Raw genomic sequence first — 24,861 nt, forward strand, 5'->3', positions numbered from 1 at the left:
TAGAAGACAGCAAGCTATAGGGATGACAACATAAAATTGGAAAAATGCATTTACAGTGAAATATAATTTTACAGAATTTATTATCTCAATAAAAAATTAGATTCTATATTAAACTTTCAGCTCAGAATTGATTAGTGGGTAGACTTTAATATATTGAGACAAACTTTGGATATAATTTCATTTTACACTTTGGATATAATGTCATTTCATGACAGTGAAATAAACTGAAGCCAATTTCAATGTTGAATAAAATCCTATACACCACAACCTTTAGTTTTCTGTAGAAATGGACACCATTCAGCACAAATTTCTTTTTCTTGTCATTGTATTACAACTCTACCTATCACTAAAGTAAAAAGTCTCCTTTGGGGAACTCCTATTCAGGAGGATAATCAACACATTCAGGTAGAAACGAATAAGGGGCAAGACTGTATGTTTTAACACCAGATCCCCCAGGTGTTCTGTATTGATAATACTGTAGGCTCTTTATAACCGACTACTACCGTATGCATTTTTTTAAATATTTTTTTATATACCGTATATATATTGTTATTGTTAAACCATACAATGTTTGAGCACAATGGATGCAGCTGTTTGTTGTACACCCATCAGCATGAAACATAGTAGGAGTCACTGCTAGTAACAAAACAATTTTCTTTTTTTTTAGACAACATAATAATTTCATTCTTAAAACATTTACAATGTCGGTTGGGGTCAAACATCTTAGAACTATGTAATGTATTGGGAAACGCATTGTAAACATGTAGTTGGCATCATTACTTAAGTGCCTAAACTAACTGACTATTATATAAGTGGTACATGTACATAATGAATGTTACTTTACCATTAACACGACTACAGTACTGTATACTATAGAGCTCACTCACACATTAAATTTTGAAGAAACTCATTTGACTGACAAGTTAATTTCACCTCTAAAATTGTCTCGTCTAAATTAAGCATGACAAGATAAGGATTTGTATATTAAACCATGGAGAAATTAGTTTGTAAACTAATGAGTCCATAATTAAAACATTGGTATATCCGTAGTTCCTTTCTGAACAGGAATAAACAAAAGATAAATCCACTTCAAACATTTAAATTTTCTTGTCTCATTATTCTATTCTAAAATACCTTTATTTATATCCTGTTCACCGACTACATTCATTAACAAAACCGTGAAACAAAAAACCATTCTACCAAACATCATTAGCACAAAGTATGTTATTACGCTAACTCAGCCATACGCATTAGACCCATGGTTTTGAAATTATTCATGGGTTATTTAGTAAATTACATTTCAGATTCCTGTAGCGGCAATTTGAAATTTGAGAAAGAAGGGGGGGGGGGGGAAGAGAGAGAGAGACACACACAGAAATGTTATAATCGGCTATGAAACTAAAGTACTGGAAATTCCTTTTGAAATGTGGAAATTATCAAGATTAATACAGTAAGTCTACAATATGCTAAATAACTGAGACAAAAGTACTGCTAGTAGCATTACGCAAATTGTGACAGGTCTTCCCAAATTAGATACAGTTTTTCTACAAACTGATATATTTATAGTCCATTACGAGACCATCTGATTACTTTGTATACTTAAATAAAGCAATAGTTGATGTTACTATAATGTCTTGCTCACACTGGACTTAATTTCGTTAAATTAATCAAGTCGCTGGCTAAAGTGGCCAAAGAAAAGAAATTCCCTAAGGATTGAATTAACAAAGTCCAACTTTTACCGACTACTGCCTGTCCAGTAGAACTTACCATGGTCTTGTTAAAACTAACCATGCTGGCTAAAAAGTTGTTGTACTGGACATATGAATCGTCATATTTTTTTCGTGGTTCGAACTTCCACCTACATACCAACAATCTCCAAAAAAACTCAATATACAACTAAAAAAAATCAATAAATTATCAAGTAACAGAAATTGGGTTCAACAAACGAAGAACGAATGAAAGGTTCATGCTAAAAAATCAAAACAAAAAGGAATGTTTCTCATCTTTGTTTATATCTTACTTTTACTCCAGAGACTGCGAAGCTTTTATTTTTTAATTTACTGAACTCCGACAGCAGTCTATCATGTCAACTAAAGAAACGCTGTGGATTTGATGCAGTGGCCTTGTCAAGATTGAAGAAACACTTTGCTTAAATGAAACACTACTCCAGAGCAAGTAGAGTTGGAAATGCAGTATACAGTACAATCAATGGATCCAACGTGGTGATATTATGATGTAACTACACGCTGTAGTAAAACAGTATCCTCTGTAAGTAATAATTCACTGTTCTTTCAGATTTTTAATACTAAGAACCAAAATGAAATATTACAGAGACTGATCCATTAGGCCTTCAATGTTTGATTTTATTCTAAATATTACACCTACAGGTACAGTATCACTAGGTTTGATCATTGCCATATTATTCAGATTTCAATGTATTACAATCAACTAAATGTAAATATTAGCGATGTATGGTCTACTGTATAGTGAGTCTATTGTTTTTGTCCTCTGCTACAACTGCCTTCTGTATATTAACCTCAGTCATAGACAAGTACAAGCACTTCTATATTACTGTAGTACTGTGAGGCACTGTATTCAATATTTACAGTCAGTTTAGGGTCTTATTATCAATTTTCTTTTCAGAAGAATATATTTTTTTTACAAAAAGCATTAAAGCATAGGTCTGCTGTCTCCATATCTGTTTTTCTGCATTAATAAATGTTATTTCCAGAGGCAACACTCATCCAAAAATATTAATGGATTCTATTTGAAATTGCTTCATAATGATTGATTTGTTACTAGGGTCTAAGGACAAGGCGCAGGTGCGTCAGATCAATTACATGATGCAAAATTAATTGGATCTATTGAATGGTGTCAGTGGGCAGACTATATGCCTAACAGTACTACATCAATGTATAAATTAATGTTACAATTCAGGAAGACATTAGCTAGATGGGATATATCATTGAGAGGTTTGTATAATAAATTCATAGATAGATTAGATTTTATTGACATAAAACTCTACATATACATATTGACATTTTAGTTTTTAAGGTGATAAATTATGAGGCTATATAATATTACATGATCTATGATTAGACCTCCTGAGTCTCTTGATTAACAGTGGGAGTTCCCCAATATTTCAAGTGACCTCCCACTAAAGGTGCAATTTCTACAAATTGTTTTGGCTTTACAAAAAACATCCTGATAGTAATACATTTACCATTTAGGCTTTACTACTAGGCCCCTTTAACTAAAGGTAAAAAATGCGTCCAATACTACAAGGTTTTAAAAAATGAAAGCTGATTAAATGTGTATCAATCCATCAAAGTATAAGTGTTTGACGAAAATCTTTCATTCAAGTATATTTGTAAAGTCAAATACATAAATTTTACCATCTTTTCTACTTTTTAATTACAACACATGGTGTTGATTGAACAAATTCAATAAACAAATGTTTAAAGGAAAACAGCAAAATACAAACTTCTGTGTTCATGTAAGGATATCCAGGCCAACTATGTTGATGTTCAGACCAAAATAATGAATGGTGCTTTAGTGTATAACACTATATGTACAGTTATTATTTTAGCGCAACAGAAAACTCATTGACAATATTCAAATGCAATACATAGTGTCTTGGTAATTATTTCCCTTAAGTATCACTTATTCTGACATTCAATTATGCAGTTTTAGTGACACAATAACTGTCAGACTAAATTTGTATATTTTGGTAAGATTTAAATTCAATTTATGGAGAATCATTAATCAAAAATCACCTTGTTTTAAAGGGCACATTACCTAATAAGTTTGAATGCTATAATACATATTCTGTACTACTTCAGTTGTATGCTGGAATTACAATAGACTCACTTGCAGATGTGCAATATATCAAACTGTTCTGTTGCAAGCAAATAACCAATTAATAATAGTTTGAACAATAATTACCCCTATTTCTTTGTCAGTAAAAACAACACAAATTTAAAAATAACGGTTAAACAAACATGGGTTATTCTGTGCGAATTTTATCTACAACTCAAAATAATCGTTATATCATTGACCCTGTTGACCTCCAGATCAACTCGTTTGAGCATATTGGATTTTGGGTAAAGTTTTTACGTCGACAATCACCCACTTATTTTATGTGGGAACACCAACATACAGGTAGCTGAAATTGTGGTCAATAAATTGTATTGTGAACAAATAAATGGTTATTTAATGTTGCAGCAGAAACAGGGCCAATGTGTTGTAGGTATTGGTAAGCACACAGAAAAAGAAGCTAGATATTCACATAGAAACTGATCAGGAACAGGCTTATCACTTGGCAGCAGTATCTGTATACAGTATGTATGTAAAGTAATTTCAGTCTGGCGTCAGCTGTATTTCAAGATTTAGATTAGTTTAATTAACGTTAGCTATAATAATTACAAAATATCCCTTTTCTCATAAACATTTCAGCTCCAATAATATTTTACATTCTACAGTATGCATAAAATATTATTGTAAATTATTTAATTTTAATTCAGTCATTAACTATACATGCAAAATTCTGTTAAAAATTAATTAAATGCACATCCGTGGTTAGGAGTATATCTTGTTTCTGTGACTGACAAGTTTGTGGAAATAAGGTAAGGCAATATTTTAAAATGAAAAGTGAAAAAGCAGCTATAGAAATAAATCTTTTTTTAGGGAAAAGGGGGAGGGGAGAAAGGGAAGGGGATTGGGTATAATAAAGATTTAATTGAATTCATCTAGGCCTACAGAGAATAGTGTTCAGAACATCAAATTTCCTTTGCAGAGAAACAGTAGCATAGGCATTATTTGTAGCTTAGAGTAGATAATCAGCAGATTTACTTAGCTCCAAAACCTCCTCGCGATTTATATGTGAGAAGTGGGAGTAGATCACTGCGAGGTGTTTACGAGTGACCAGTCAAGTATACTTACTTACTCATTTTATTGTTTTCACCTTCATCTTTCATTAATATAATGTACACCTCCACCTCAGTTTAGTTTTTCAAAAAGCATGGTTAAACGTTCTTGAAATATGCATTTGGATTTTTTTTTCTCTTATTCTGCTATTTAGGAATGTTGGTGATGAGGAAATATTATTTTTGTTTTGCAAACTGCTCAAATATGTCCAAATTATTATTGAAATACAAGCTTTAGAAAAAAAATTATACTGATGATATTACCTTGCTGATGCCTTACAGAATCCATTGAATTCGGCATAATTGACGGTGAATTTCCAACTCCTTGAGGCTAAAGTCAAAGTAAAAAAAAACATCAATCTATTAGAAAAGTTTGCATCATCAAAATGATTGATTAAAATAGATGGCAGTAAAGACAAATTGTACTTTGTCAGTAACAACAATTAGAGGGCAGTATAACTAAATCAATGCATATCAGAATAATACCGAATGTTACCAGTCCACAAACCTTAATGCAGAAGGATTGAGCATAATATATTTAGATTATTGGGTATTCACCCCAATTTCCAGTGATGTAGCCACAAGAAATAAAGTGGAGCGGTTTTCATAAGAAAAAGGAAGGGCCACTTGGTTGTCAAAGGCCTCTGTGGAGAAGTGGTTGAAACCTTACCAACCTTACTGGTGGCAATGGCCCTGATTTATGTGTGTAAAGTGGTAGCTTTAATAAGAAGTTTACAGGAGCTAAGATATATTCATTTTAAAGGATGGGAGTTTCTTTTAGAGTCTAAAAAGAGATTTGCTATTTTATCAATTCTTGTGCAATTTTTTTATAAATAAAAAAATATGTATATTCTTACTTGACTGGCAGGCATTCTAACAGGACCTCGTGGACCAGGATATCGTGGTGATATAAATGGCTGAAATGCAGAGAAGATGATGATAATTAAAAAAAAGTTACGAAGTGCACACAAGAACAATTATAATGTAAGTTCATTGTATATTATTAGAAAGTAGACAAATATATGTGGCAAGAATTGTCTAGCAGTATGTAATTAATAATATATAATATAATTAACCAGACCTACAGAAAAAGTATAATAATCAAGTAATTGTTAATTATAAGGTTGTTAAAGCTATACCGACATGATAACATGCAAATGAATCATTTAACAACCCATATGCATATATTATATAGTTTTTTTTTGTTTGTTTGCATATTACAGCACATTTTTTACATTTTTAAAAATTTATTTATTGGACTGTCAAACCAGAATGAGTAGAATTAAGATCAGAGTTATTTAATGTCAGATATGACCCTTTAGTTATTATATATTTTGTACAAGATACTATACATAGAAAAAAATAGCGAAACAGGTTTAAAACAAAATCAGGAGTTGATGTTCTATCTGCAATGCAATCCTACAGTAGGTTAACTAACAATGGTCAAAATATTAAGGCCTCGTCTATTATTACAGGGTCTAATAATGGGACACATTTAAAACTAACTTTGTACTTTCATAGAAAATGGCTCAAGTATTTTACCATACAAACCTGCCTCAGGAAAGATGCTTTGACATTGTTCTTCATGAACGGGAAGATGTGGAGGGGAAAGATTACTACTGTATTAGGTGGTACAATAATTTGGGTATGAGATTTTCAAAAGTCGCATTGTCTTACACTATGTCATCTATACTTTGGATAAATTCATGAATTATTAAACCAATTAAAATAATAACATATGATGGCACATTATCAGAAATCGATTTGGATACCATCTTCATCATTATCTTCATACACTGTGCAGAACCTCATTTGAGTATACACGCACATGGTTGAATTGAATTGACCCAGAGGGACCAGTTATGATCAGTGACTCGAAAGATGTACTAGATTTTTAAGTGCACATGAGCCAGATGTGTACACTGGACCTATGGTTTATAGTCTTTATCCGAGAAGACTCGCTTCTACCACCAGAACCATGGAGCGAGTGAGCCTTATGACTACGTAATTACGGTTCCACTGTCTTAACCGCTCAGCCACTCACTCACAACTTGGTAAAAGTTCAATTAAATAGACGGTCTGTACTGAGTTATGGTATATTGAAGATAGCATAATTTATTGTGCTGCCCTCAATGTTCTTAAAGATCAACATGTTCAGAAAATGGCAATTTCAGATTCTTTACAGCAAAAAAGGGTCTTCTATGAAGATTTTAGATTTGTTTTATTGAATGACACAATTTCTAAAAACTTAAGATACAGTATATACCATCACAATTGCACAACATTGCATTTGTCAGTACATCTCCATTTGTAAAACTAATTCCTAAATACAAAAGGTTTTTTAACAGACATGTATGTAGTTGCTTGATGCATCATCACTAACAAATGGAAAACACCCTGTTTGACAAATGTGCGGTCTGAAAAATCATTTTGCATACTGTAGTTTATTTATCTCCATTCTCATATCCGTATTAAGAAAGTCCATGTGTGGACATTGGTAAAATTTCCCTTCCTGAAGTCTAGAAGTAGCAGAAGTTGCAAATATTAAAAGATTATTAATTCATTTTTCTTTCAGGTACCAAAGTAAATACTATGGGAATGACCCTCATTAAACATGGTATAACTACAAGGTAATGTATACTTCTTGTTAACTACTATGGATGCTTTGTTTTTAATTGTAACAAGGTAAAACAATAGGTTTTGCACAAATATTCTGCATTGTTATCATCTTGCAGGGCTCCTTTACTATCCTTTTGTGTATATTGACAAACCTCTTGATGTTGGGAACCTAAACATCTGTCAAGTACAAACCTTTATATCATGTGTGAGATTTCTCGAAAAGCTAAGATTTTTATCTCAAGTCGTACACACAATATTTCTCAGTTTGTGTAGGTTAATGTTCAAATAAGATTCAATACATTTATAGTATAGTATGATGGGATTTGTATTAGTAAAAAGTTCAAAAGGCAAATTATTTTTAAAATAACAATGCTTTGTGTGGGACCTCAATGGATACAAAAAAAGAGTAAACATCTAAAAAGAAATTTTGCAGCACTTTTGGGTAGCACTAACCCTTCCTCAGTGCAATAGAAAAAATATTATAAAGATTTTCTTAATATCAATTATTTTAGTAGGGTGGTTCTAAAGTTCTAAGACTTTCAACAAGCATGATATAGAATAGCAAGTCCTATATTATTTTATTTGTATGGTACATAGTTTTGAACAAATAGCACAAATGCTTAGCACGACAACTAAAAATTCCATTGCATTAATGGTTTAAATTGGATTTTGTTTCATCAGTGACTGTTTTCCATAGGGAAAGAGGGAATATCATGCTTGTCACTGCATTCAGCATGCGGAGAAGTGAATAATTTCCGGCATGGATATTTAACAGTGAACAGTAGCAGATCCCAAAGCCATTGCCAGATTCTAGTCTGATTCATGTAGTTCAAAACATCATAATAGCAATGAACTACAGTATTGTTCAATTTGATGATGATTCCTAGTTTGAGTCCACAACAATAATATAGAGGGAGAGGGAAGGTTGAAAAATCTAGTGTATTCCTATAACTTGACTGTCCACAAATAAAAGGAGGGCAAAATACAAGTTATACATTGCCATTGACAATTTCTCACAAATATAAATGTTTTGATGGTGAATCAAGGTTCTATAAAGATTTGAACAACCTACAGTATAAAAAATGTTTAAAAAGGTAACATCTACCACAATCAATGTTACCTATCACAAGTCTAGCGCCACCAATGATAAAATTGTACAGCACTAGTGTCGATACAGTACAGTAATGTATAGAAACACTGACACAATGTTAAATACACTCTTTTTTATCATTAATTTGGGAGATGAGATGATTAAAATTCCCTGGGATTGAGAGATATCTTAATATTCTGGAGACTTCTAAAAATTAAAACTGCAAAGTTTAGAATAACTCCTTATATTCAAATGTTACCTTCCTCTCTGCAATTGTACTGTATGTGTAAAATCATAACGTAATAAATCAAAATCCAATCTGTCTAAAGAATTATTGATTATTTTTCATTTTTAACTGTACAGATATAGTAAGTAGCTCAGCAACATTTGAACTCGCATATTATGAAGAATGAGATGAACAGCAGATTATGAACCCTGAATCTAAAAATACAAATTAACAAGATCACCAGTACAATTTAAGGTAATTTTATTTGAACAGTTTTCTTGTGAAAATGTGTTGCAATTATTGAAGGGTTCTTTACCTTTGAATTACCTTCAAAGTACTAATGTAGGCACATGTCCCCTCGTCGCTCAACCAGGGGTAACCTCCTTCCACCAAAATGTTATAGTCTATTGTAACTACGAGTTAGTAGGCGTGTGCTGTGCTAATATTGTTCACACCCTTATTAAAACTTTCCCTATTTTTGGTTCCAGAAAATGAAATTTTATAAAAGTTTTTGTTTAAAAATGTATTAAATATGGTGAAGTTGGCATTCAAACACTAGATAAAAAGGACATCTTCTACGTTTATCATATTAAGTTATGTTCAAGTATATATGTGATGTTGCAATTTTTCCAGCACTTGATCTTATCAAATTGTAATCTGTTGAAACTGTATGAATCAGTGCAATACTTATTAATTTGCCTTCTGGGATTTTAAGTACCAGATCTCAATATGAAAGAAGGGAAATGGTTTTAATTGTAACACACTCTGTGAATGAGCTACTGATTTCCCCAACTTCCTTGAGGATCTGTCGAACGATAGCCCCTTCTTCCACTATCTGGGGCTAGTCAAGGGTTGGGCCACTGTTGCTGCTGTACTCAGATGTGTAAATAATAGTAACACAAACACAAACCCCTTTATCTGTCACCAAAATGTCTTAAATGGCTTTTAAACCAAAACACAGTACACGTTACTAATTTTGGCAGATGAAAACTACTGTTTTTAAATTAATTGCAATTTAGTCAAATTAATGGACTAGAAAAAAATGTTCATAGTCATCAGCTGCTATATCCTTACATTTTCTTCATAAAATTTTCAAATTTCAATAGACTGATGTATAACTAATGTAATACACATAATGAAATAATTAACAAATTGTTAATAATTTCATATTGTATTAGTATAGTAGGTAACACTGTACAATCTTTATTAATCGTTAAAACAATATAACATTCTTTATGTTTGGTGGTGTTTATTGTAGTTTCCTTAACTCAATTTGTTCAAAGTGGTACATTTCAGTAGCAGTATAATTGGAACATATTAAAGTTTATGTTCAACTATGCTAATAAATTTGGTGTTTGGTTAACATTAATAACCGGTAATTCAAATTCAGAAAGCATAACGAAAATCTTCATACTCAATGCACATTCAACATTGCTGCTTACTGTAACCAAAATTACTAAAATACTGTACTATAAAGCTTATTTTATTTAACCATCCCAGCCTAATTCCAATACTTCGCCCATTTAATAAACCCCTGAATGCCTGAAAGTGCTATTTTTATTATGTCTACCTACCTTTAACCCCGCCTCCCCCCACCCCCTCCACACTTGCTGGTATATCCTTACACAACTCATACTGTGCACAAAAACTTCACAATACAGTCATGCACCCTCATGGCACAAATTGTTCTTCCATTGTTCTATCGATAAGCTTGGATGTGTGCAACCGTGAACCATTTCATGTGTTTGATACACAATTACGACATTTTGTAGGAATGTTCAAACTTTAACCTTGAGAATTTTAGCCCTTTTAATGTACTGTTCACCTCACCTCTGTTCACCTTTACTTCAACCCCACCATTGTTAGAACAATTTGGTGATTTATATTAGTTTTGGTATAGAGTAGAAATTCTTATTTGGGACACTTTCTCAGGAAAGCAACATGGGTCATATACATTGGTATCTCTTTATTAGAAGTTTTACTGTATTGTTGTGAAGAACTATACACAAATTCTCAAATTTTCACCAAATTTGAAAATCCTGAAACGCTCTCTTTTCAATTGTCATGTAAATATGTAATCTATATAATTATTTTAAACTATATAAATATACATTACACATGGTTTCAAATTTGTTTTTTATGCAACTTATTTTTCAGAGCGTCAGAACCTACAGACTCCTGAGATTTAATTCAGTGCCTTGAAAAACTGAGGATCTGTTCATACCTACAGCATTATGGTTTTACAACCTACTCCATAGATCTGGAAGCTACCTCCTATTTTATACAACACTAACCTTTCGTTGTAATACAAGTACAAGATTAGTGAAGAAACGCTTGTAAGACACATCACACCAACCAAATCGTTTGTAATGAAAGTGGTTGCTGTTTATGGCAATGATAATGTAACCTCACTGTGAGATCCAGTAGGTCTGATATGTAACTTGTGTAGATACAATGGAACTAGTCTGCGGGAGCCATATTTTATAGCTAGAAATACAGTAGGATATGTTCTCTAAAACAAATACAAGAGGTATACCAACAGATGCAAACTGGTAAACTTTAGAACAATACAAATCCAGACACCATGCAGTATGTAGCGAAGTACGATAAAATATTCTTACCTGACCTGTGTCCATCATGTTTGGGTTATGACCTTGTGGTGGCATCTAGAAAAAAAATTGAAATTTATGTCATTCTCTATTGCCTGATGATAGTGCTAAGGCAAAACGTACAAGGACAGTTATCAACTTTTTATTAAAACATTGATTCTAAATTTGCAAAACAAAACAGAGACTGGGGTAAATGTTAACAAAAATAAAGAACAACACCCAAACCCTCTTTGCTTTGCTATAGCTATAGCAATTACAGTAACTAATGTACAGTACAATTGTCAATGGAGACTCTGCCCTTTTCAAAATGTTGTGATAATCTGCAAATCGTATGAATAAAATAAGAAACTGAAATAAGTTGAGGTTTAAGATCTTTTTTCATTGCATTTCTTTTCTCAAGGTAAAACTATTTCCGAAATGCCATTGCCATAAAGAGACTTAGACCAAACGAAAATCACACTGGACCATTATTATGTTGCAAGCGGCAATAGAATGTTGGAAGCATAAATGAAAAATTCTAATATTCTCATTTAAACAATTATAATATATGGAGTCAACCAGAAATGTTCTTCTACAGAGAAGAGAACTTTACAAGTCTATACACTCTAAGGCAGATCACTTTGCAAGTCACTACACTAGGCAGATAACTTGTGATGGCATACTGTATTAATGAGTATAGACACTTGACTTAACCACCTTTACATGAAGTGTATTAACTGACATACTGTATGCATTCAATGCCAATCAATAGATTAAGTGATTTCCTGTTGGTTGTACATACAAACCAGTCAAGTTTAAAGTCAATGGTAGTAACTTATTACCTAAAAGTCTATATCAAAGTCAATATTTAAACAATGAACATTTCTGTTACAAAATTCTATTTTGGTGTTGCAGAGACTTTTGTTTACCAGATATTATTTTTTAAAGAAATAGGATGAACAATTTTTGTATGTTTTAATACCGTACACATTGTGTTGTATGACTTACAAGCCACAAAACGTCTCTATTTATAGAAGTATTTATGTAAGACAGTTAAGTACATAGAACAGAATTACTGTAAGGTGATCAATGATTGGGTGATGAGTTAACTCTCTTACAACTCTGAGTCGTTAACTCCAACATAACTTTGATGTTCCTCCGATACATCTCATGTAACTGTAACACACGATAGAATTACCTTCCCACCGGATTACAACTGGGCTATACAGTACTGAAGGCAATATAATAAACGTTTAAATGGATAGAAGACATCCCCTCCATCCAGCACTATACTTGTAATTTGTAATGTTTTCAGTGGCCAACATTTGCTCAACTGACAAATTCTCAAAATCAATGTTGGTATTTTACTATTGAACTTGTCAGTTGTCAATAAAAGCTTGACCTATATCAAGAAATTAATACTGACACAATACAGTCTTAACTACATTGACATTGCCCTTAAAATAGTCGGGTCATGACTATGTGTCTCTAACAAGGGCAATCAAAGGTCTACCAAGAAATTTACTTCCAACACCAAGTTTGAGGATACATACTTTCAGATACTTTAAAAAAAGGATCTTTAGAGAAGTATGCACTTGAATTGCTATCGGACTTCATTCTCTTTTTTAAAGAGTGGTTGGCAAAAAGAAGAAAAGGTCCATTTTATGTAGTTGTACTTTAACTATTTGTAAAAGCAGGTTGAAGAGGACAATTTTATTTAGATTACTGTACTCTGCTTAAGATTTGTTGGAAAGTATCATAAAGTATGTATCCTCAAACTTGGCGTGTCAACCCCAGCCTCCAAAGGTCTGTTAAATTCAGATGAAGTGTCATTAAAAATTCATAATTTAAAGTTACAGTATTTGAGCACATCTCCGGAATTTATGTTTTGTAAGGAATTGCATGTTTAAGATGATTTAGGTAGCACGTGGATGTGTATTGGTCAGAACACAAGATGGCAAGCCTGAGTTGCTCCATTCGCATTTATACTGGACAAAACACAAACAAAAATGAATGACCAAACTAGAGTGACAATCACCAACTTGTCATCAATGAAATGGTCTGACCTACATATGCTAAAGAGTAGCTTCCTGGAAATGAATGACAGGCAATCGATATCCACTATCATTTTTATTATTGTCATCCCTTTACTTTTTTATTTTATTACTTTTAATACTACTACAATGCACTTTTTCATGCAAAACTTGCTGTTGCAATATACCTACTGTACTGTAGAATCAAATTTATCTACAGATTTACTGTAAATTAAGGTTGGGTTGTAAACATAATCCAATCATTCTTTTTTGGCTTGAAAGTCAATCACTTTGGTAGGGCCTACTACAGTATAAGAAATGATACCACAATTTAGCATTTTCGGAAACTAAGGTTTATGCATTCTTGTCCATGCTTGTCATACTACAGTAGTACATCTTTTCTGATTTACAGAATTTGCAAATACCCAGAAATAATGCTGCTGACCAGAGAACCGGATACCTTTGGTAAATTTTTTTTTGCGAGATATTAGCATGATTCCGATATAGCTGTTTTACTAGCACGCTAACAATAATGTACATAAGGCAATTATGTTTTTATTCTTGATCAGGTTGAAAACTTAAATGATAATAAATAACTATAAAAGTTTGGGACACAAGATTTAGATTCATGAGTGCAATACAGAAGTACCCAAATAATACAAAGTTGTGAGTCAGATGATTATTTTTAATTATATTAGTTGGATCTATCAAGGACAAGCAAGAATGTTACGATGTTGACTTGTGGGCTACAATGCACTTCCTATAATTGTTGACTTCTGGATCAGGATGACTAACAGTCTAAACTTAATTAACAAGTTCTAATGTAATTTTTGTTGTTTTAATTGTGAAATATTGAAAGAACATTGCCAAAAGATTTACAGATTGTTATGAGGATAATTCCTAGCATTAGATTTGAACCCTGAAGCCAGGTACCATAGGCAAAGCAATTTGAGATCTGCACTGTCTGTATATTTATAGGTAACAAAATATTGTGAAAATCAAACTAACTGTATACTGATTACTGGTAGCAAAAACTGTGTAACTTCTTTAACAGAAAAAAAAATTCTGTTTATAATTATAAATTACATCACTACTTTAATATAAATTATAGTAGAACTACTACTAGAATCTACACTGAACTGAATTCTGGATAATTAAAGTTGATTCACAATATACTTCAACAAAACTTCCCTGTTTCTAATGCTAAATTCTTCTTCATCTCCATCGATGTGGGGAAATGGCTAATGTCAGTTTATCCAGGCAGAAATAGACTCTACTTGCACAGAAATACAAAATGGCACTCTTCTGCAGTCATGACAAATTATGTATGTTCAATAATACTTTGTATTTTTGTAAAATATTATCAGGGTAGACCCCTTAAGCTTTGGAAATGCCTCTTGGATAGAAGCACTGTAGTTATATACATGTGCTTCTTAATAGTAATGGATAGAGAAATAAAATTGTTGTTTTGAGTCAGATTTCCAATCAGAAACTACTAAAAGCACTTCTTTAAAATCATGAACTCTTGATAAAACAGTACAGATATAAATAATTTACAAATTTCCAACAAGTAGTAATATCAATGAGTGTTGGAGCTATTACTGTTATTATTAAACAGCAGAGGAAGTAACAATGTTTGAATCATACATTAAATGTCAAGAGTGCAAGTTAGAATAGCATGAAGGTCAAACCTTGCCCAGCATCTGCTCTCACTTCTGCCTGAGCTACTGTTTCCCTCTAGGGACATCCTCCCACTGCCTAAGCTACTGTCTCCAGTCACAGCTCTCCATCAGAGTGTTAAGTAGGTTCATAGAATGATATTGGCAAAAAATAAATCTGGCCTAGATATGCAACGTAGTATGCAGTTAGTAGAATAAAGCAGCAGCAACCCTAGCAACCACTGACAATTCCTATCCTAAAGAATGAACTAAACATTCCCACTTCCTGTGTACACACAAGCCCAGGACATTGGGTAGGAGGTATCTTTAGAAGGGTCAGCAGAACTCATTGTAGAGGTATACAACTAGTGAGTCTACTTCAATACATATATCAGCTCAAAAAGCGATCCACCATGGAGAGGGATCGCTCAAAAAGCGATCCACCATGGAGAGGGATCCATCACATATGTCTGCATTCTCATCCGGCCAATAAGAAATGTCAGATAGAAGTTGCATTACTACTCAGTTACACACCAATACGTCTGTGTTGCCCACAAGTTGAGTGTATCAACAAGTTGTATTTTATAAATGATCCTTGTATGTGAAAATGTAAGACTTCTACTACCGAGGTAAGTATCATCAATACATGCTTGGTATTGAACACTTGTTGTCCCTTACCTGAAAAAACCCTGGTGGCATACCAGGTGCACCAGGCATTCCATCATTTTGTTGCATTTGACTCATGACAGGGCTTGGCGCTGATGCACTCTGTAAGATAAAAAATATGGGTGCAAATTGAACTCAAAACAGTAAAAATCTCAATTTTTCTAAAGCGTATTTGTTTAATTTTAAAAAGAAAGGCAACAGTATGGAACAAGGGCAGTTTAGGCAAGAATGCCATTTATTAGTTATGGAATTAACTTAAAAAGAGAGTACAAAAAAAAGCTTGTTAGAGACTGCATTTTAAACAATATGAATACAATATGAAAACAGAAAAGTAAATGAAATGTTTATGAAACAGAGGCTGATTCAAACAGAGAGGAAGTTTTTCCTTTGTTTTCTGGTTATTAAAGAAACTCTAGCAAAAGCAATGTGTATAATTGTGTATTTTTGTCATTATGGGCATTTTGCTTAGGCCTTGCATAACATGTAAAGCCTTACATTTTTTTTAAAAACATTATGCATAATATACTCTTCCTAGATACATTCAACTTCATCATGTCATATAATTGTACGACCCATAACCAGGGTACACTTATGATGCTTCTTTTTAAATGTCATGAATCTGTTTTCTGTATTTATATCCAATTAACAGATTGAAATACTATCATCTGCTCTATTATACTCAAACATAAGTTTCATTCTCGATGAACCTTGAACAAGTTATAGAGGGCTTCTTACGGCAAATCACCGATGCATAATATTTCTACAGTATTAATGTGTTTAATAGAACACATCTGGTCGAGATGAAAACGGCAAAACAAAAAAATTAAAATGTGATATAAAATATATAATTATGTAACAACAAATCAAAACAAACAAAAGGTTTGTTAATATACATATGTTATAATTAACATTAGTTTGTTTAGTTTTATTTTAAAATTTCCATTAAAACATCATCAAACAGTATGATGCCGTTTACTATAAAATATAGTACAAGGACTATTTTTAAAGACCCATTCTCTACAATTGTTGACATTTTGTAAAAATAATGCATATATATTACTTTAAATACATTAAACCAGGTCATTCCTTGTCTTAGATGTACGTTTTATGGTAATTTATAATAAAAAGAGAGAAACAATGCACTACCTAAGTAGCTCGCGGTGATTTTCCTCTCATTTACGGTCTTTAGGCCTAGCCTAGCTAGGCTTAGTTTCGTAGGCCTAGCTGTTAAACAACAGTAACGTATGCACATTAATTGTCTTTCTTCTTTTTTGCCAGAATCTGTAATACAGATTGGGGGAAACACAGTCTTTTCGCTGAAAAATTACGATTCTTCCATTTATTTTGGCCTTCACGATCGATTGAAAGTAGGCCGCTAAAATTATTAGAAGCGACTTATTTTTCACATTTTTAAACGAAAAGACAGAAAAAGTTATCTCAATAGGACGTCCATATAGTATTTATTTTTACATTAAATGTAGTTTGTGACCTTAAAGTAGATCTAAAAAACGTAGGGAATGGGACTATCTTTAAACAATAGAAGTCTATGATGAAAAATCAACATAAATATTATTATTTTAATATCCACCACCCTCATAATGAGTTTGGGGGGGGGGAGGGGCAGGCAAGTTTGAACATGGAGGCAAGGGTTGAACATGGAGGCAAGGGTTAAACAGAAGTTCTTTTAAAAAGATGTTCATTAAACCAAAAGAGAGATGAGGGATAGATGTTGGAAGCATGAAGAAATGCCATTTTCTTTGACAGATGGATTTTCCTTTGTTTAGGGGATGGGAGAAGGGGATATGTCTGTTAGGATCATAATGAAATTATAGTATAAGATATTCAGTCTAAAATTTAAATCCATCAAAAAAACAGAGGGATGATGGATAGATGATGGAAGAGTCAAGCAATGCCCTTTGCTTTGACTGGTAGCTAGTATTATAGTATTGACCTTTGTTTAGCAAGTGCTCACACACAAAGGGAACCCCAAACTATACTCCTAAAACCATTACTGTTACATAATGTCCAATGTTAGGTCAATAACTCACAAAGATACACCATCTTTGTAAAATTTACTAACAACCTTATAGGCTGCAAGTTTTGAGGCACTTGAGACTTCCAATGATAATTGCACATGGTTTAAAGAGTGTTTGACTAAAAAATATGAATGAACTCAGATATCAATTTTAAATATTCCTTGTCATTATATCAAATAATAATTGTATGATTTTTAATTTAATAGCTACAATTGCATACTGTAGTTATTTTACGATCTTTTAATTAGCCAAAAAATAATTATGATACAATTTTTTTTTTATGAAATATCATATTTATATTACAATTTTTTAAAAGAAAAAAGAAAAGAATCCAAAATATTTGTTATTACAAATAACTGATGTTGAAACATATATAAAACTTTAAAAATCTTATCTTTTGATATCATAATCAAATTTTAAATTGAAAACAAAAATCTGGTAAGGATGAATTATTTTGATGATGTATAGCATTTTCACTAAGATAAACGACTGTACAGTTTATCAATTATTATACCTGAAAAAATATATAAAATCTATATATAAACTAAAAAATACAATATTTAAGGGTCTATGCCATTTTTCTATGCAATATTTTCCAATGTGTATTACAGAGAGGATTCCTTTGTGTGTTGGTCATATGATTAGGGACAATCTACAATGATTGAAAATAGATGGAAAACAAGCACACAATGAGAAGCGTTACGCATCACTGAATTTACACAGGAAACCCACAATAATAAGAGTAAGTCAAATTGGCAGAATACACAATTCTTAATGATATTTGACAAATTATATAATGTTTTTAATTAGTCATTTAATCTTCTTGTGATTTAATGCTAATTTTTCGAACTAGATTTTAACAGTATGTTTATCATCTCCAAAAATGCACACCTAATAGTAATTCTCAAATTGTGAATAAACCGATTTTAAGCATGAAACAAGAGTGGCCAAAAATTCGACCAATTGTTACTGAAACAGTTTGCATATATTCATATAAAAACATTGAATTTATACACTTAAAAAACATGTTATATAAGAAGGGCATAGTTGCAGTCGAAAAACAGGCAATAATCATTATTTCGTGTTACCGCTAAAAACTACACCACTAATAACAGTGAATAAATGAATTTCTGTCAATCAATTGTTTTAACCATTTTGGAATACCATATTGCACCTATATTAGTATATTCACAAAAGTGCAAAGTACAGTACCAGCACCAGATGCGAGAATCCAGTATGAAAAGCTTTTTCTGGCTCTTTTCTGACGTGTAATCTGCCACATTTGGCCATATTTATAGATATCTTTTTATAATTTAATTGACTTTTTTTATTCTGATGATTCTCCATTTTTCTAGAAGTTGGGTGTCATCAGGTGAGGAATAAACTGATTTTGTGGTATTCGTTTTTTGTTTTTTCTTTAAGAATTGCAGACTTTGCATATTAAGTCATTGCTTACACACGATTTTTACTTTATTTATTTCTAAACACATCCGTTGCAACAAGTTCCAACTTCCAGATTGCCTAGAACTTTTACGTGCATAAAGAATAAAAACAGGAGTAGTTGAGTTTCATCAAAGAAGCAACAAAAAATAGTAGTTGGCTTTCACCAGTTTACCCATCAATTAGCAAAATGTGTCCGAACAAGTCCTTTAGGTTATCAACTGCTCAAAAGTTGTGGCAATGCCTTTACAAGCTTTTATTCCTCAAATCAACCACAAAATAATATCAGAAAGTTCCAAATCAACCTTTAAATAAATTCTAAATAAAAATTCAAACTTTAAATAATTAATAACACTCTTTTAAAAAAATCTATAAAGATTTAGTAAAATGTAAATAAAATCTGATTAGAATAATGATGATATAATAAATATCATTCTCATGTAATATTCATACTGTGTTATTCTACTACCAACACTCACAAGTTTCACCTTGAAATGGACATCTCCATTATTAGAGTGGGGACATTTTACTAAGAAGATAAAACATTAAATCATAACAGAGAAGTACAGTCAGGCAGAAGAATTGTCGCCATCTTGAAATTGCGATAAACAATATGAGAAAATTTACCAAAGTTAAATTTCAATACAACTGAATTAGCATTCAATTCATTCATTAGGAGTGAATATATCAATAAATACCAATAAAAAGGTTTAGTGAAAATGGGCTAATTGAGAAATATGCTGAACATATAAATTAACCAGAAGATTTCTCCAGCTTAACCCAAATTACCAGCGTTTCATACTAAATTATATAAAACCTGTAAATATAGAAGTTTAAAACCAGAATGTCACTTGCTCATACTAAATAACCAACTATCAGGACAATATTGAAAACTGGCCTTTCTTGATTCTGGCATCTGTTCTATAAAAAAAATAAAAGAGTAATAGTAAAGTATGCAAATACATGTTTAGGACCTGAAAATCTATGAGAAAGTTCAGGTAACCAGAGAAACTAACCAGAGGTTCACAAGAAGTATACCAGTAGGTAACCATAGAAATTTATCAGTTTTCCAGTAGACCAAGGCAGAGAGATAAGTATAAATATGATCGATTTTAATTTTAAATACTTGAAAGAAATTAACCAGTATACAGTAACCAGACATTCAGTACAGAGACTAGTTAACCAGTATGAGTATGGCTTAACCCGTTTATAGACCTATAGCTACAGTATACTAAAATTATAATCATAGATCCACAAACTTGTTTACAATTTGTTAAAAAGTATCAAACTTAACCAACAAGTTTACTAGTATCTTGTAAAGTAACTAGAGAAGCTAACTGGAGGTTATAGTAAAGACAAAAGTATTAACCAGATGACTTTACGTTAACACATTATTGTATACAGTTTGTTTGTAATTTCATTGTTAAAAAAAGGCGCCATGCTAAACGATTTTCAAATAGAGTTGTTAACCTGAAGTGTGGCGTTTTGATGTGTCCTTTTATGTTGTCGTATTGAAGCCTGGAGTGAATAAAGGCTCTTACAACCAAATTAATTATGCATGGAAACACAAACCTTCTACTATTAATATGAGTGTGGAAAAACATAGCTGTTTTACATATTAAAATGTATTTATAATTTTTGTGTACAGTGCTACAAAATAAAAATTGTACCACCTAATTTATTAGCACACAAATTTGTAATTGTAAAGAAAAACTATCAATGTTAAAAGCCTATCTGGGCTAGAAGCCCTCAGTGGGCTAAAAAAAAGTCAGCTCTGGGCCAGACAAAAGCTCAACAAAAGAACTGTGGCTAGAATATTCTTAAATTGCATTGTTTATGTTTAGTATAATAACTAGTACAATCTACATCCAAATCTTGTTTCAAGATAAATAAAGTTTAAAACTTTTAGATGCATTACATAAAAATGCTAAAAGTTACTACTTAATCATTCTTTTTACCACACAAAACAAGCAATATACATTCTAAAACATTTTAATTGGCTAATCCTTTAAAATTTATGCTGATAACCTTTGAACTTTGTAATCAGATATTCCAAAGTACAAACTACAATATACAACATATTCTAAACAAGTGATTTATTGATAACTATACTGGATACCAAAATAGAAAAGGAGTGCCAAAAACCTGTACATGAGACCATTATGAATTAAATGTTGTACTGTAGTGGCACTGTAGCTTTCCTTCCAAATGCTTGTTTATCAATCCTGCGTTCAAATCCGTTTCTGTAAAAAACTACAGTACCACTACCAGGCCTGGTTGAATACAGGTACAATTTTAGCATTTCAGCACATATACCATCCTGCCATGGTGCTTGATTTAGTTTTGTCTAGTGGCCTAGTGTCACTTTCTGGGGCAGCCCAACTGAAAGTAGAGCATCACAATGTTGGATGGTAACCATGGTCCCTATTTTAAATATTCTATAGCCAAAATAGGCATCTCTATGAATAAATAATAATGTTAATGTTTGGTTGAAATGTCACTATGCAAATGTCAAATAATACAGGACTAATGAAATAAAAATCTGTATATTCAGAAAATTCATTACCGGAGGATGTAGTATCTTCAAGATCAACTAACCAATTCAAGTCAGCCTCGACTCCAGACCCAGCAAATGCTGAGCTCCGGAAACAAGTAAAATCAACTACAAGAAGTAGATTTTTTCCGTAACATCTACCTTTTTCTTTTTAATTTTTCATAATCATGATATCCTAATTCGACAATTACCATAATTCAATTTAATTGAATATTAAACTATCACAAGAACAGAACATTTGATATGAATATAGACATTTATATTTAAATCAATAGGCCTATGGTTAAAGTAAACCATTGAAGTGTACATATTGCCCTTCCTATGAATCCCATCAAACAATTCAAACAAACAAATCTGTATAATAATAATAACAATAACTCTATTTGCAGAAGACTGACGCTATATCTTTAACATTAAACAGCAGACCTATACAGGAATACAATAGTTACAAAATTACAAAAAGCTTAGTGTGGCAAACAGTCAAGGGTGGGGCCTCAGATTCTTCAAAAATCAAAGGCGATTATAAAGATTGGATTATTAGGGTGGAAGTCTCTTCAGATTACTTTGGTTGAATAGTACTAAATACAGTACTGTTTGTATGTAGTACATGAATTCATGTTTTAATCATCTTAGGTACAATAATACAATTAATAAATGTTTATGATTGATTGGAGCGAATATTTTCATGGGACGGAATAGATTTACACAATGAAGGTAAAAACCGAGTCATGCTTTCAATTAATGCGCTCAGATTGTTGTCGCGGTAGTGGCATTATAAATGGCGAACTCTACAGGTGTACTTACTACCTTTACAATATAGACCTCTAATTTGTGACTACCTACCATACACTTTTTCAAAGGGGCTTTCCCATAAATTTAGATCAAATCAAATATTTGAATAGTTTGTATGTATTTCAGTACGTCTGTAATTGGGCAAAATTTTTGGAGTACCTGGAAATTCTGAAGTACCACTACCAGACAAACATGCTTAATTCATAAGGTAAGAATAGAATGATGGGCAAGAACAACATAAAGCTGTGATTAGGCAGTTCTGTCAAGATTCTCAATACTCTCTGGAGAACCTGAAAATTGGATGTCAATTGCACCTAGCATGACTAGGAGATACTAACTTTATTTTTAACATAACATTTAAAATTATATAAATAAATAAAAATATACAAGAGAAAATTAATGGAATAGACATAATATCTATAAACAATGAAAGGTTGTGATGAAACACAAAAATCAATTTTAAGTTTATGGTATTAGAAACAAAGAATTCAAACCTTTATGTTTTTACCTTTATGATAATATTATATGCAAATGAGATGCTAATTAATTATGTATGTATGATTGACAAGAATGTTCATAATATATATTTACAAAGCTTTATTACTTTAAAATCACATTAAAATAATAAAATATATTCTATAATATTGCTTATGAACAGATTACTGGTAGATAAAATATTACTGTACAATATTAATCAATATTACAGTTAGCTTATCTGAAGTTTATGGTACCCTACAAAAAAGTGGTATAACCCATTGCCTGAAAGGTCAATTGCCTGAGGCATACAGCAAAGCAAACTAGGGGAGGACTCAACAATCTTTACAGATCCTTTATCAAATTCATATTGGTCCCATTTAACAATTATATCATAATCAAGGATCTATGTTTATAAGAATTGGTTTCAAAATCATCAGTTCTATTCTGTTCCATCTTCTATCTAAGTTTTCTTCACAACAAACAACAATTTAACGATCATTTCACCAAAAAAAAAATTAAATCTTCGGGGATTTCAAAAAAAAATTTGAATGCATACATTAACAACTTTGAAAAATAAAACTGTTTGCAGACATATTCGTTTGCAGCATGTTTGTGGTTTAATATATTATCATCTTGTTAATGTTACTCTTCAACTTTTAACAGTTTATATGTACAGTATTATTAAAATCAATAGATCATTTTTACTGCAAAATTTATTCATAATTAATATTAGGAATTACAATGCAACAGTTGGTCTATTGTTAGTACCGGTAATGAATTCAAGTTTCATGATCCATGCGCCATCAATGTTTATACTACGCAGGAGAATTTTTTGTAACTACCGTACACTATGCATCGGCATGTCTCGATTGTATATCGTGGGAACATTAAAATCTGCCATCGTAATAAAGTATTAAGAGTATTCGTTTAAACAAATAGCTTTGCATAAAAAGATGCTTGGAATTCTGTAAACTTGTTGTACATTAGTTGCAGCACCCTGTACAGTAGCACTCGTGAAACGTTTGTGCTATCGTCCACACAAAAACCGCAATATAATGTTCGAGTCAACTCTGGTATGAACTGCATGGAGATCCATGGATAAAATGCCAGGCTGTTGACATTAGTTACCATGACAAAGTGGACACCAAATAAAAAAAATCCTCAACAATTTTAAGCCTCTGTTCACATTGCAGTATTTAACAATGAAAACCATTTTCCAATTAATAAACATTACACTCTACTGTAAAAAATTATTATTAATAATCAATTTCAGCACAAATAATTATCATAATCAGAACCAATTTTCGTGTTAAATAAAAACAAAATTGAATAGAATTCAACAATATTCTTCTTAAGTAGTGCTGAAAACAATCTCCCCTATTACAAAATGGACTATACTACACTAACTATTGCTAAATGCTAAGCTCTGATAATGTCAGAAAACATGCTAACTGTACAATATACTACAGTAGCAAATAATATGCTAATATGTCTTCTTGCCATAGAACCTCCTTAAAAACGTTTAAATCTATCATAATTTTCAGTTAATGCTTGGCACCTATATATATTTATTTCATTATTTTAAAACATAATAATAATATACGATAAGTTATCAAAATCAAGAGTACCTGGGTGCTTTCAAATTATTGGTTTTCCTCAATCAGGGGAGGCAGACGGGAGTGGGGTAATTGAACAACTATTGATTATTTTTTAAATATGTGATTTACTTTGTTCTGCTGTACCTAAAGCAGTAAGTT

The 24,861-nt window shown here is 31.9% G+C and overlaps 1 protein-coding gene across 5 annotated transcripts in view; it reads right to left on the reverse strand.

The window, feature by feature from the left end:
- LOC144844455 (single-stranded DNA-binding protein 3-like) overlaps positions 1 to 24,861 on the reverse strand; it is a 44,402-nt gene that overhangs the window by 14,389 nt on the left and 5,152 nt on the right. For all 5 annotated transcript variants that reach the window (XM_078701388.1, XM_078701386.1, XM_078701387.1 and 2 more), the window contains exons 5-8: positions 15,818 to 15,907; positions 11,482 to 11,526; positions 5,783 to 5,842; positions 5,190 to 5,256 (exon numbers count right to left, since the gene is read on the reverse strand). In XM_078701388.1, coding sequence (XP_078557514.1) covers positions 5,190 to 5,256; positions 5,783 to 5,842; positions 11,482 to 11,526; positions 15,818 to 15,907 — 262 coding nt within the window. The remainder of the gene's footprint in view (positions 1 to 5,189; positions 5,257 to 5,782; positions 5,843 to 11,481; positions 11,527 to 15,817; positions 15,908 to 24,861) is intronic.

This window comes from Antedon bifida, chromosome 6 (genome assembly GCF_963402885.1).
Source record: "Antedon bifida chromosome 6, ecAntBifi1.1, whole genome shotgun sequence".
In the NCBI taxonomy this organism is placed as follows: domain Eukaryota; kingdom Metazoa; phylum Echinodermata; class Crinoidea; order Comatulida; family Antedonidae; genus Antedon; species Antedon bifida.